Source organism: Bufo gargarizans, chromosome 4 (assembly GCF_014858855.1).
Source record: "Bufo gargarizans isolate SCDJY-AF-19 chromosome 4, ASM1485885v1, whole genome shotgun sequence".
NCBI lineage: Eukaryota > Metazoa > Chordata > Amphibia > Anura > Bufonidae > Bufo > Bufo gargarizans.
Window position 1 is genome coordinate 274,812,951 of NC_058083.1, and position 13,662 is coordinate 274,826,612.

Consider the following 13,662-nt stretch of genomic DNA (forward strand, 5'->3'; position numbering starts at 1 on the left):
TCATCACCCAATCAGTGACTGCACTTTGGTAATACCGCACTCACTATGTAGTTCAATTGCCCACAATGCACTGATTCATGTGTGTTTTACCACTGTAATGGCAGGTAACCAAGGCCCGATTGTTGGGCAGATTATTGGGGACAAACGTTCCGACAAACACTTGTTACTGACAATTTTCAGGAATGAAGCTCCTCCTCGGGCTGCCTAAACCCGATTGGCACAGAACATTACTAGAGTTACTCAGAAATGTAATTAAGTGAATATTTTATGCTTACGTTAACTTTTCAACTGTACTCCCAGCAGAATTTCATCTCTTTTGCTCAATTACGAGCACAATTTCAAATGATATTCTCTGTTAGGCACTAAAATATAGGCTATTTTTAATACCTGGCAGGATATCAAGGTTGATTGGCAAGATCTTACCAATTGTGCCTGGCATATGACATCAGTCAGCTTGAACACAGTGTGAAATTTCTGAACAAATGTGAAAAGCAAACACTTTAAAAGGCAATCGTTTTGATAAGGCTGTATTTAACGTACGCCATGTGCAGCACAGGATTCAACTTTTCTGTGAAGTATTTTTATTAATATTGCATAGAAGCTGGATCTTCAATTACTATATTGCAGATATACCGAACTAGAGAGGTGGTCATTCAAAAGCAGCATACCTTCATCTGGGAGAAAGGACGGTCGTAGCTTCCAACATAGAGCAATCCGACATTCTGAGTGAGGAGCCTATAGGAGAGAAAAAAGAAAAGGGGGCATTCAGAACAATTTCTTGCATCTTTAAATAATACTTGGACCATAAAAAAAATCTAATTACATATACTGAGAAATATAGTTTACCTCTAAGTAAGTTTGGAAGACCTTTAATATTTATTGTATAATCTAAACAACAGATATAGTATGGACCGGTAAAGAAAATAATCAAGAAACTGTCTGTTTTCCATTCAGCATCAACAATTTATATAACAGCCATCCAAAATTTATAGCAATAGAAGAATCCCTTAGTTGTTTACCCAGAGGAAAGTACAAAAATACCTACAAAAGAGAGAGCAAAGACAAATAGAGAAGGTAGAGCCGAGTTATGAGGATACTAATCTCAGCTAGAAGGTACTTCACTGAGATGGTTATAGATTGGACAGGTAGATTGGAACAGTAATTACTGTTGATACATCAACATCTAAATCAGAACATTGTTCTTGTGCCTGAAACTTAGTGTAACGTATTACGGTGCGTTGCCACACAACCTACAAACAACTCAATTAAATGTGATTTCGTCTGCCTCATCAGTGGACAAACAAATTTCAAGACTTCTCTACAAAGGTACTGCCATAAGGTTTCTAAAAAGTTTTAAAAGTCTGGCTGAGCAACTTTCTGAAAACATTCTGTAAGCCAAAAACATAAACCCCCTTTAATCTGATTTAGAAAATGAAACCATGGTTTAAAAATCAACTAGTGGTAGCCAAATACTATATTGTGATCTACCAGTAGACCTCAGAGCAGGAACCAGGAGATCTTGAGGCAAGGTCACCAGGCACAGAAATGAGAAAGACAAATGCAAATAAAAACCTACAGTTCGAGAAGACTGTTGTCACCAGCTTATTCTATTGAAAGGTTCACTAATGAATCAAAGAACTAAAGAAGAACTCCTACAAAAAATCATCTTCTCTGACCTGTTATGGTGTAACCTGTTGTGAAGGTAATCTTCTTACTAGTGACTAGTTTTGAGTTATAACTAGGGATGAGCAAACCCGAACTTTGCAGGTTCGGGTTCGGCGCTCGGGCAGCGGAGCAATCCAGTTATGGATTCTGTTACGATGCAATTCTCTGACAGAATGCAAAATGGAAGTCTTTAAGAGGCAATCTGTTTTGATCCATCATAACAGAAGTCTATGGACAAGCATAACAGATCCGTCTGGTTTCCGTTATGCAGGACTTTGTTTTTCGTCCTACATAACGGCAACATTTTCCTTTATTATTCACTACAGTAAAACTTATTTACTTTGCAAAACTACAAAAAGCAACAAGACCTAAATGGAGATGTCTGTATGCATAACCTACAGATACCATTCTCATACCTGGGTTATAATAGGCTTGTCATAAAAACCAGTCATATACTTTAGAATTTAATATGTGTGCTGTGATTCTACAACCAGATCTATTCAGGTAAAAGCTCACAAGTGGTGCTCAGTAGAAATGCCCAATGCACACTAATGGGGGGTAAAACGCGAACCACGGTGCAAATTGAAAATTTAAATCAGGGAAACAAATGGCCCATCTCTAATTGGCAGGGAATATTTGGCATCTTATCTTTTCTGTCACTGGCCCATTTACTTTCTATATCACAAGTAAGGGGATACCAACACATAAAGGCTTTACATACAGTATTAAAGGCCTAAAGTACTGGGACAATATTCTAACGGTACAGTTACCAGTTTACATACCAAGGAATAAGGTATATTCAAATACTCTGCAGGTTAAGATATAATGTCATATAATATAAGGACTGTCGTTAAACTGAGACAAGTTTAAGAAGATCTGGACTTAGTGCTAATCTTCTCATACTGTCTTTTCTTTACAAACTCTCTGCAGACCACAAGAGTAAGATGGCCTGAAGACAGCTTCGATTCTCTCACAGTGCTTTGTATCAAACAAAAATATCAATATCCCCAATAGAAAATAACATAAAAGGGTAGAATTTTCTGTTTTAACCATATAAATCCAGTTTTATCTCACTTTTTGCTAACACAAGAGAATAGGTATTCATGAGCCAGAAACCCATTCCAATTGCAAGGGAATTTCTGAAATAACCAGAACAACTCATAGGGACATGCATCTATGAAATTTTGCAGATTAAATATTCAGCATGTGTAAATAGCCGGTTCAGTCTGAGATTTGTCCCTTGCCATTTAAAATTCTACCTGTAGCTTCTTGGCAGCAACTGAATTTTTAATTTACATGACTTTAAAGGTAACATGTGCAGAATATTTCCCTTACTATACCATAAGTGCTTCTCCTGTTTTGTCTTACTACCCATAAATGGAAAGAAGTTGAATATATAAAAGTTGCAATAGTCATGTAATGATAAATACTACCCACATACAGATGCAGCCGAGCTAAGTAAAAAATAGCACAAAAAGGTTATCTAACCCTTTCAATGTATCTCAATGCTTTGAGATGGCACGAGATAACATTGACGAGTTATCAGAGTCAATTTTAGCTCTGCTACATTTGTACCTCAGGTTTAATAGCGTCTTTATCATACACTATTATGTAGTTATAGGTACACTACAAATCGTACATTTAAATAATGTGCCATAAACACATTAGACTTTATTGCAATCAGTAGGCACCAGATTATGCTAAGTAAATCAAACTCCATATTGCAGCTGTGCCACATTGATTACATTAATAGGTAATGTGACCGAGTAAAATATACAGGAAATCAGTGCCAAGACATTTCCCCATAACTCAGGAAGCCAAAGGAATAGAAATGTTTAACCTCATTAAATCGCTTACGTTTAGATAATTTCACAACAGAGCTAAACAATTCTAAACAATATTGAACATTTATTTCACTATATTATGGATAAATAACACATGAACCATCTACAATTTATTATTCTCATTGCGCCCCAGCCTCTAGGGTTCTATACATGTGACAAATAGGGTCAGTATATCATTTGGTGAGTGCTCATGGTTGGCCGTGGTTTCAGCTGATGACCATGTCTGGTTGCTAGATAGCCAGACATCTCCGGTGACTGTCTCTGATCTTCAGCTGATGACCATGTCTGGTTACTAGATACCCAGACATCTCCGGTGACTGTCTCTGATCTTCAGCTGATGACCATGTCTGGTTACTAGATAGCCAGACATCTCCGGTGACTGTCTCTGATCTTCAGCTGATGACCATGTCTGGTTACTAGATAGCCAGCTGCAATCTGCTGGATCATGCTGCAGCTCTTCTTCTCTGCTCAGACAGTGGACTCAGGATACCAAAGCAATCAGAGTTCGAAGGGGACATCAAAGCCCAGTGGCCCAATTATATGAATCTTTGGTTTCTGCACCTTGTTTGCTGATCAAGGTAAATCCTTTTCTTGGATATTGCACCTGTGTACTGTATAAGGACTATGTTCTGGACTCCGGAGTCTGACCTCCACTACGTTCCTGGAGATTGCTCCTGTCTTGACCTTTGAATTTGTCTTTTGGTTGCTGTGGTTCAACCGCTGGTATCAACTCCTATCTTTTTCCTGAATTATGGTTCTGTCTCATCCAGTCATTCTGTTGTTGACCCTGACTACGCTCATGATGACTTCACTACAAGGTCAATGAAAAACGGACCAAACACAGATGCAACACGGATATCATCTGTGCAGTGTGCGTGATTTTCATGGACCCATAGACTTTAATTGGCACGTTTAGTCCGCCACACAGACTGAAGTATGCATATCTCTGTGATTTTGTCAGTAGAAAAATACCGATTTGTGAACACACACATTAAAATCAATGAGTACGTCAGTGAAAAACGAAAATATGAACGAGGCCTCAGAGTTCAAAATACAGAAGTGATGTTTTGCAGATTCTAAGAGCTCTACTTACATAGCGAATTCATAAAACTGTTCACCTTAGAACTGTATCTTATGTTTCACATTCACAAGAGGAACCTCTTTTGATAACTGAAAGTGTCATGGAGACAGCAGCAACAAGCAATTACAACATAGAAATAAGCGACAATGATTAAAGGGAGCACAACACGGTACTGCAAACATTATGTTACCATAGTGCTCAATGTGAGAGTTATGTCTAGCTTTGGGAGCCGAATGCGGGCTGCTGAGAACACATGATACATCTATCCTGAATTTCTGTGTGTGTTCAAAGCCCTTCCACCATGCTTTTATTCATTAACCCCTTAAAGACCAGGCCTATTTTCATTTTTATATTTTTGATTTTTCCTCCTCATGTTCCAAAAGCCATAACTTTTAATTTTTCCATTCATATAGCTATATGAGATTTTTGGCGGGATGAGATTATTTTTTTTAATGCCACCATTTAAGTTACCATGTGTTATATTAGAAAACAATTCTGTGTGTGGCAAAATTGAAAAAATTCCAGAATTCCACCAAGGTTTTTAGGGTTTTGACATCACAGCATATAAACTAATAATAACCTGACGTTCTTATTCTGAATTTTTAGTTTTACTACTTAAAAATTGTCATTGAATCGCTATATTCTGACAGCCATAACTTTTTATATTTCGGTCTACAAGAGCTGTGCAAGGGCTTGTTTTTTGAGTAACAAACTGCAGTTTTTATTGATACCATTTTTGTAGTACTGTATTTTTTGCTTTATAAGACGCCCCCCCCCCAAAAAAAAAAAAGAGGGGGGGGGGGGGTTAGGGGGGAGAGAAATGGCAGTGCATCTTATAAAGCGAATGGTGCAATTTTTACATTGCTGACACTTATACATCGCCGGCCGCTATGCTGCACAGCGCCGCCTGCAATGTATAAGTTACAGTAGGGGTTGGAGGCCTGCTGGGCCAAGTGCAGTCACTGTACTCCATTACAACGGGCCCTGTTCACAACAGTATTCATATGTAAAGTCTACTAATGTAATCGTCAACCAGTGGCTCTGGTTTGTTTAACTAGCGTAATAGTCTGTAGTAGTAATCACTATCAAAGCAGAGGGCAGGCCAGCAGTGTAACATCACTGTCATGCTCCTCCCACTTAATAATAAAGCTGGCAGAGCAGGAGTGTGAATGAGTGAGTAACGTTACGCTGTTGGCCTGCCCGTTGCTTTTAGTCTTCCTTCCAAAAGGAAAAGATAACAGAGTGTCTCGTAACAGCAAACAGATTTTATTTTATTAGAGCAGAGTAGAGAGAATAACCTTAGGAGGCTGAGAAGGCTTGGATGGGGTCTTGGGAACACCATTTCTCATTATGGAGAGTGCATATGCCAGACAACGCTGCTCAGGGTTTCTAGGAATATATGCAAGTTTGCACATCTTACAACTGCTGGCATCAGAGAAGCATAGCTTTCTTTTCCTCTAGGAAGGAAAGCTAAATTGCATATACGTGGGTTTCTGGGAAATATATTCAAATTAGCTTTCCTTCCAAAACAAAAAGAAAGCTAAGCCTCTCTAATGCCAGCAGATGTAAGATGTGCTCATTTGCATATATTTTTCCCAGAAACCCTGAGCAGTGTTGCCTGGCCTGCAATGCTCTCAAGTGTAATCATGCACTCTCCTTAAGGAGATATTGTTCCTTGACAATGTCTACAATGTAAGATTGTGTACACAATTGCTTTCAGACCATATGTGATAATAATAATCTATATCTATCTAATCTACACATTCAGCAGTGCTTTAAATCAGAGGGTTTATGTACAATACATAGCAAAAAACAAGTTAACAATTACCCCTTTTAAATTTTTCTGTTCACATAGCCATATAAGAGAAACCAGTTGTACTTTCTATTGGTACCATTAAATATTGCATAGGATGAAGTGGGAAGCTGAAATTTTTAGGGTGGAGTTCGAAGAAAAAAAAAAAACGCAATTCCGCCACAGTTTTAGGGGTTTCGTTTTTACAGCATTCACTATGCGGTAAAACTGACTTGTGCTCTTCATTCTCCAGGTCAGTACAATTACGGAAATTAAACCTTTCTTTTGTTTTTCTTGGATTTTTATTAAAACTTTACATAAAATTAAAACTTAACTTTTTTTTTAAACAATTTTTTAGGTCCCCAAGTGGACACAAACATACAATCATCAGATTGCAACACCTACTCCGATCTTTGCACTGGGGAGACATTCCTGCCAGGAAGCACACGCTTCCAGGTTTTAGTCATGTCAGATGCCGTGGTCACATTTGACCACGGCATCTGACAGGTTAAATGTCTGCGATCGGCATTACCGCCAACTGCGGATATTCGCCATCAAACAGCAATCACTCAGTTGCTATGGCACTCGCTCCAGAGTGGGCACCATCTTTAAAGACCCGACATCTGTCGTAGATGTACAGTGAACGTCGGGAAGGGTTTAAAACCAGAGTAATGAGGTGCCCCACTCACAATCTATTAGGTGAGAAGTGCCAGACACAAGTAAAAAGAGTTTGTTTCGTACAGTGGTCCAGCCATCTTATCAAAATAAGCCATGTAGTCAAATGCCAGCTCCAAAATAGGTATGTAATCACATCTCACTAAAAGTGGGGGGACATGCAAAGAATACAAAATTTCTTTTCAGACACTGTAGCATTAATGGACTCTCGACAGATTTCACGTTTGGTGCAGTTCCATATAGGGTTATAGTTTAAATGTAAAGGTTTAGATGTAGTTTGTAACAAAATACTAGGAATGAACAGATGTCACATTGTAAGTTTCCCACCCCAATTAGTTAACATCTGCTCCATTACGGTTTCTAGCTTTGCATATTAAGTGATATCTTCCAGCAAGTCTACTGAACCTGAACAGAACTGTTGTGAAATCTCATCTGACTAAACTGAACTTTTCACTATGATGCCGACAATAATCACGACACTATTCAGAAGCTTTGCTTTTCTGAGGGGAACCTCGAAGAGTGCCCATCGGCCTGCAGGTTACATGAACTATGGTAACTACTTCTTATACTACATTTCTTTGCTCCATTGCAGTTCTAACAGCCACAAAAATAGTCAGGAAGGGAAATAGAGACACTGATCTCAATGATTTCAGTTCAATTCCAATTAGAATGGCTGATCACTAGAGAGGGACACCACTCAAAGTCTGCTGCTATCCGCTGTAAATTCTCTCTACCACAATCTACCAAAAGTACATATTTCTATAATACTTTACAAAGTTGGCCACTATACGTGAATGCACACATTCTCCCATGAGAATGCCACCTTTTACACTGTTAGGTAATTCACTATGAAACTGTAACAAGTAAAGATGCAGGAGAAGCTTGAACTGCCTGAAGTAGAATATAGAGCTGAACAATAGAATTTCACTTCATCACAAATGTCAGAAATATTCACCCTATGATTTAGTGGTCCATTGTGCTGAGTGAACTGGAATGAATACAGTATGCGCCGCTGTCTGACAATTCGCCAGACATTGCTGGACCAGAAGAAGACATGCTCCCCATCAGCGAACACAAACTTTAAACATCAGGAAAATAGGCTCAGTACCAATCAATCACGCATTATGAAAGGAGAAAAGTGGGAAAAAAAGACAAAACTCATTCTTATATAAATAACTTTGTGGAATAAAAGGAGGCAGCTAAGCGTCTTGTGTTCTTTGGGTGATGTCCTGGAACTGGAGGGGGTGATGCCAAACACAGCATTCTCTAGCAGTGTATTACTTCATTTGAATGTGATCTGATTTTGTATAAAATATAAAACAAGTCGCTGATTGCATTGCATTCTAACTATTATGTGAACTAGCTCCGCACTTCATATACTCCACTGGGACAATATACGAGTAGGAATTGTGTTGAGTGAGCAGAGTCTGACAAAGAAAGCTAGTGTCAAAGAACATGGGGTATCGAGAGTGGCAGGAAGGGAAGAAAATGACTCTGATTACATAGCTGGCATGGATAAGTCTACATTTTAGTACTTTACTTTTATGTACATTTTTGCAATATGGATATTAAATGTAGTTAATAGATATTGATTTTTTTTATAAACTAATGCTGCCATTTATATTAGGTGTCAAATACCCAGCATCTTCATTATATAAATGACTAGCAGGGAAGGACCCCGGCTTCGCACGGGTATATTTGATCTATTTCATTTAATGTTAAAAGATAGACAGTATCCCCCATAACAGTGACGTCTACAGCACCACACCCCAAGTGCCCCGCCACTTTAAAATGGGACCTCCACAGCAGCCCATCCCCTTAACTTTGACCTTCACAGCAACCTGCCTGTTTAACTGTAAGTTTCACAGCACTCCACTTCCTTGACATCCACCTCCTCAGGGGCCTGCCCCCTTAACAGTGGCCTCCACAGTACCCCACTGCCTTAACAGTGGCCTCCACAGTACCCCACTGCCTTAACAGTGACCTCACAGTACCTTGATGCCTTAACAGTGACCTCCACAGCAGTTGCCCCTTTAATAGTGGCCCCTGCCCCTTAACAGTGACCTCCACAGTGTCCACCTCTTTAACAGTTACCTCCTTAGGGGCCCGCCCCCTTAACAGTGATCTCCACAGTACCCCACTGCCTTAACAGTGACCTCCACAGTGCCCTGCCACTTTAATTCTAGGGCTACACGATGACGTGTCGCTCAACATTTTGTCTCAACAATTTTTATAATGATAGGCTATGGTGACGCAATGCGACATGTGACATGCTGCGACTGCAACAAGACAGTTGCAAAAACCAAATTACGTACCGGTAATTCCCTTTTCATGAATCCTCCATGACGGCATACCATGAGAGATGACCCGCCTCCAACCAGGTAGGGACAGGAAGTATAAATTTGACCCTCCTCCGGCTCCTCCTCAGTGTCTTTCTGGATCGACAGCCTAGAGAGTGTTCTTTCGAATCTTTTTCCATTTATACCCTTTTTTATTTTATTTTTATTTGCACACCATCACACAGACCATCACCTATGTGTAGGCCTATCATATTCTTATGAACGTATATACTTTATATATATATTTTTTATATTTATTTTATTATTTTATATATAGATATATATATATATATATTTATTTATTTTTTCGGGTGGGAAACCCCTATGCCGTCATGGAGGATTCATGAAAAGGGAATTACCGGTACGTAATTTGGTTTTTCCCTTTCATCCTCCATGACGGCATACCATGAGATATAACATATTAACAACTTAGGGGGGGGATTATAGCCTGAAGGACTTTCCTCCCAAAGGCTAGATCTTGACCTGCCTTAACATGGATTCTGTAATGTTTGATAAAAGTATTTGGGCTAGACCAAGTGGCCGCCCTACAGATTTGCTCTAGTGAAGCGTTAGCCCTCTCTGCCCAAGAGGCAGAAACTGATCTCGTAGAATGGGCTGTAAAGGCTTCAGGAGGTGATTTCCCTAGCACTTTATCTGAATCTGAGATCGCTGTTTTAATCAATCTGGAATAGTATTTTTTGTCGCTCTCTGCCCTTTATTTGTGCCAAGAAACTGAACAAACAAGGAGTCAGTCTTTCTGAAAGCCTTCGTGGCCTCTAAATATATAAGCACTGCTCTCCGCACATCCAATTTATGAAACCTCTCCTCCCCTTCTGTTTTCGGGTTTTCACAAAACGAGGGAACCAATATTTCTTCTTGCCTGTGGAAATTAGACACAACTTTGGGAAGGAAGGAGTTATCCAATTTAAACGTAATTCTATCTGAAGAAATAACACAGAAAGGTTCATTAATTTTCAGGGCCTGGATTTCACTAACCCTGCGGGCTAATGTAATTGCTACTAAGAACAGGGTTTTCAGTGTTATATATTTTACAGAGACCGATGATGAGGGTTCAAAGGGGCTTTCTATTAAGCCCGATAAACTACATTAAGATCCCAGGGGGGAGTCATAGCTTTCAATGACGGTCTCAGTCTATCTGCCCCTTTAAGGAATCTGACAACCCAAGAATGATTGGTAATTTTTTTCATCAAAAACTGCACTAAGGGCCGATATGTGAACCCTCAGAGTATTGGGACGAAGACCTTTCTCCAGCCCAGATTGTAAGAAACCTAGAACTGAAAAGGACTGAAAATTTTTCAGGGGATACTTTCTCTTTTATACACCAGGTATTAAAGGCTCTCCAAACTTTATTATAGATCTTTGAGGTTGTCTCCTTTCTACTAGCCGACATAGTATTGATGACAGGATCTGTCAGGCCTTTAGCTTTTAAGATAAACCTTTCAGGTTCCAAGCTGCCAAATGCAGCTTTTCCACCTCGGGATGGAGAAGTGGACCCTGCGACAACAAATCCTGATCCCAAGGAAGGATCCATGGACTTTGGATGGACATGATCTTCAAAAGAGGAAACCATGATTTTTTGGGCCATAAGGGGGCTATCAAAATAACATGAGCCCTGTCTTGCCTTATCTTCTTTATCACTCGAGACATTAGTTGCAGGGGGGAAGGCATAAGCTAGATGGAAATTCAATTTTATTGAAAAAGCATCTATGCCTTCGCTTTTGTCTCTTGGATTGAGGGAAAGGAAACGACCTACTTTTGCGTTTGTGGCTGATGCCAAGAGGTCTATTTGGGGAACCCCCCACTTTTGGGTTATTTGGAGAAAAACTTCTTCCTTCAAACTCCATTCTGTTCGACATATTTTGACCCTGCTTAGGAAGTCTGCTTTTACATTTAAGCTTCCTTTTAAATGGACTGCTGAAAGGGATCTTATATTTCCTTCTGCCCAGGAAAAAAAATTTTTTTTCTGTTATTTGGCTCAGACATTGGCTTCTTGTTCCACCTTGATGGTTTAAATACGTTACCACTGTTGTGTTGTCTGATCTTATTTGGACATCTTTTCCTTCTATGTATTGACTCGCCACTTTTATAGTCTCCCAAACTGCCATCAATTCCTTTTGGTTTGAGGACCAAGTCTTCTGGTGGTCTGCCAGGCCCCTTGGAAATAGTGATGAGAGTAATGCACTCCCCACCCCCAAGGACTTGCATCTGTAGTGATGAACACCTGTTCCTCCGAATTCCATGGAATTCCCTGGCATAGGTGACTTACTTGTTTCCACCACAGAAGACTCTGGTTTAACGTAAAGGGAATCAGAACTGTTTGTTCCAATGAACTTTGGTTTCTGTCCCAGCAGGCTAATATCCACTGTTGCTGAGTTCGAGAGTGGAACTGAGCCCACTTTACTGCAGGGATGCAAGAGGTCAAGGTCCCTTGTAGTCTCATAGCTTCTCGTATCGAACAAGATGGATGACTCTGAAACCTTGAGACCTTTTCTACCACTCCAGAGACTTTTTGCTCTGTAAGAGACGTCCTCTGACGAGTGGTGTCCAGGGAGAGACCCAAGAAAATTATTTCCTGGGACGGGACTGGCTTTGATTTTTCCCAATTTATTAGCCATCCTGCTAGATACAGCGTCTGGCAGGTCACTAAGAGATTGTTCCCCAGTGACTGTTTTGACTCGCCTACTATCAGTAGGTCGTCTAGATACGGAATAATCAGGATGTTCCTCCTTCTCAAGTGGGCCACCAGCTCTAGCATCACATTTGTGAAGACCCTGGGGGCCGAGGTTATCCCAAAAGGGTAATACCTGGAACTGAAAGTGGAGCAGATCTTTCCCCAAATAAACCGCTATCTGCAGGAACTTTTTGGGACTGTTTGCCTACCGGAATATGGTAGTATGCGTCTCTTAAGTCTAGGGAGGCTAAGAAGTCTCCCTTTTCCAGCAGATTCACGGTTGATCTTATTGTTTCCATTTTGAATTTGTTGTACTGTATGAACTTGTTTAAGTTTTTTAGGTTTATTAACCGAAATTTCCCGTCTGGTTTTTTTTTTTTTACTAGAAAAACGGTTGAATAATATCCCTGACCTTTTTGAGAATAGGGAACCGGAATTATGGCTTTTTGAGCCAGTAGCTTCCGAATCCCTTCTTCCAGATTTGTTTGGAGAACAGCTGTTTTTTTTTTTTTGTTTTTTTTTTGAATGGGAGTTAACCTGAAAATATTTGAGGGAGGAGGAAGACGGAAAACTATTTTGTAGCCTTCTGATATTGTATTTAAGACCCAAGGGTTTGTTGACTTTGCTTGAAAGGGGGTCCCTTTTTTTAACCCTCCGAAAGGGAAATTTCCTTTTCCCGGAATCTCTGGGAAAGGTCTACTTTGAATCGGAAGCCTTTTCTAGGATGGACTCTAAATCTTCTCCAAACAACAAATTACCATGAAAAGGTAAGGTACATAACTTTATTTTTGAACTGACCTCACCTGACCAAGACTTTAACCAGAGGGACCTTCTTGCCACGACCGCTAACCCAGATGCCTTTGCAGCTATCCTGACAGATTCCGCAGTGGAATCTGATAGGAAATCCACAGCTTTAATTAAGAGCGGAAAGGAATCTTTTAGATCACCATATGTATTTCCGCTTTTCAGTCAGGATTCTAACTGTGTGAGACATTTCTTCTGGATACTGAAGTTGCAGCTAGGTTTGGTTTGAACAGGGCCGCACAAGCTTCCCATGTCTTTTTGAGGGTCTGATCCGTCTTTTTATCCATGGGTCAAATGGTAAGGCGTTTGGACCCTTCACTAATTTAGATAGGGAAACGTCTATCTTAGGACAGGTAGTTAAAAGAGCTTCATCTTCACTAGAAAAGGGGAGCCGTCGCCTTACTGTCTTAGGAATGAATAGTTTCCTATCCGGGGATCTCTATACCCTTTTAATTAGATCGTGCATGTTTTTATGTACCGGAAAGCCTCGGTTAGACCTCTGCTCAAATCCACTGAACATCTCGTCATGGACTGGTCTACAGATTTTTCTGAATCCGAACCAGAATCTTCAGCCTGATTCTGAATCCCCCTCGCTGGTCCCTGCGCCTGTTTGGAGCAGGAAGGGATTAATGAGGTATCTGACATAGCAGCCCTGATTTCTTCCCTAATTGTGTTTTTAAGTTCTTCTTTTAGGGACGGAACTAAATCCTTAGAAATGTTGTCAGTGCATTTTTTACATACTTTCCTAGTAGAGGAATCAGAAAGTTTAA

At 40.0% G+C, this 13,662-nt stretch overlaps 1 protein-coding gene across 1 annotated transcript in view; it reads right to left on the bottom strand.

Moving 5' to 3' along the window:
- The window catches only part of RNGTT (RNA guanylyltransferase and 5'-phosphatase), a 392,929-nt gene that overhangs the window by 38,796 nt on the left and 340,471 nt on the right, over nt 1–13,662 (bottom strand). Inside the window, exon 14 of the mRNA XM_044290779.1 lies at nt 669–735. Within this exon, the coding sequence (XP_044146714.1) occupies nt 669–735 (67 nt within the window). The remainder of the gene's footprint in view (nt 1–668; nt 736–13,662) is intronic.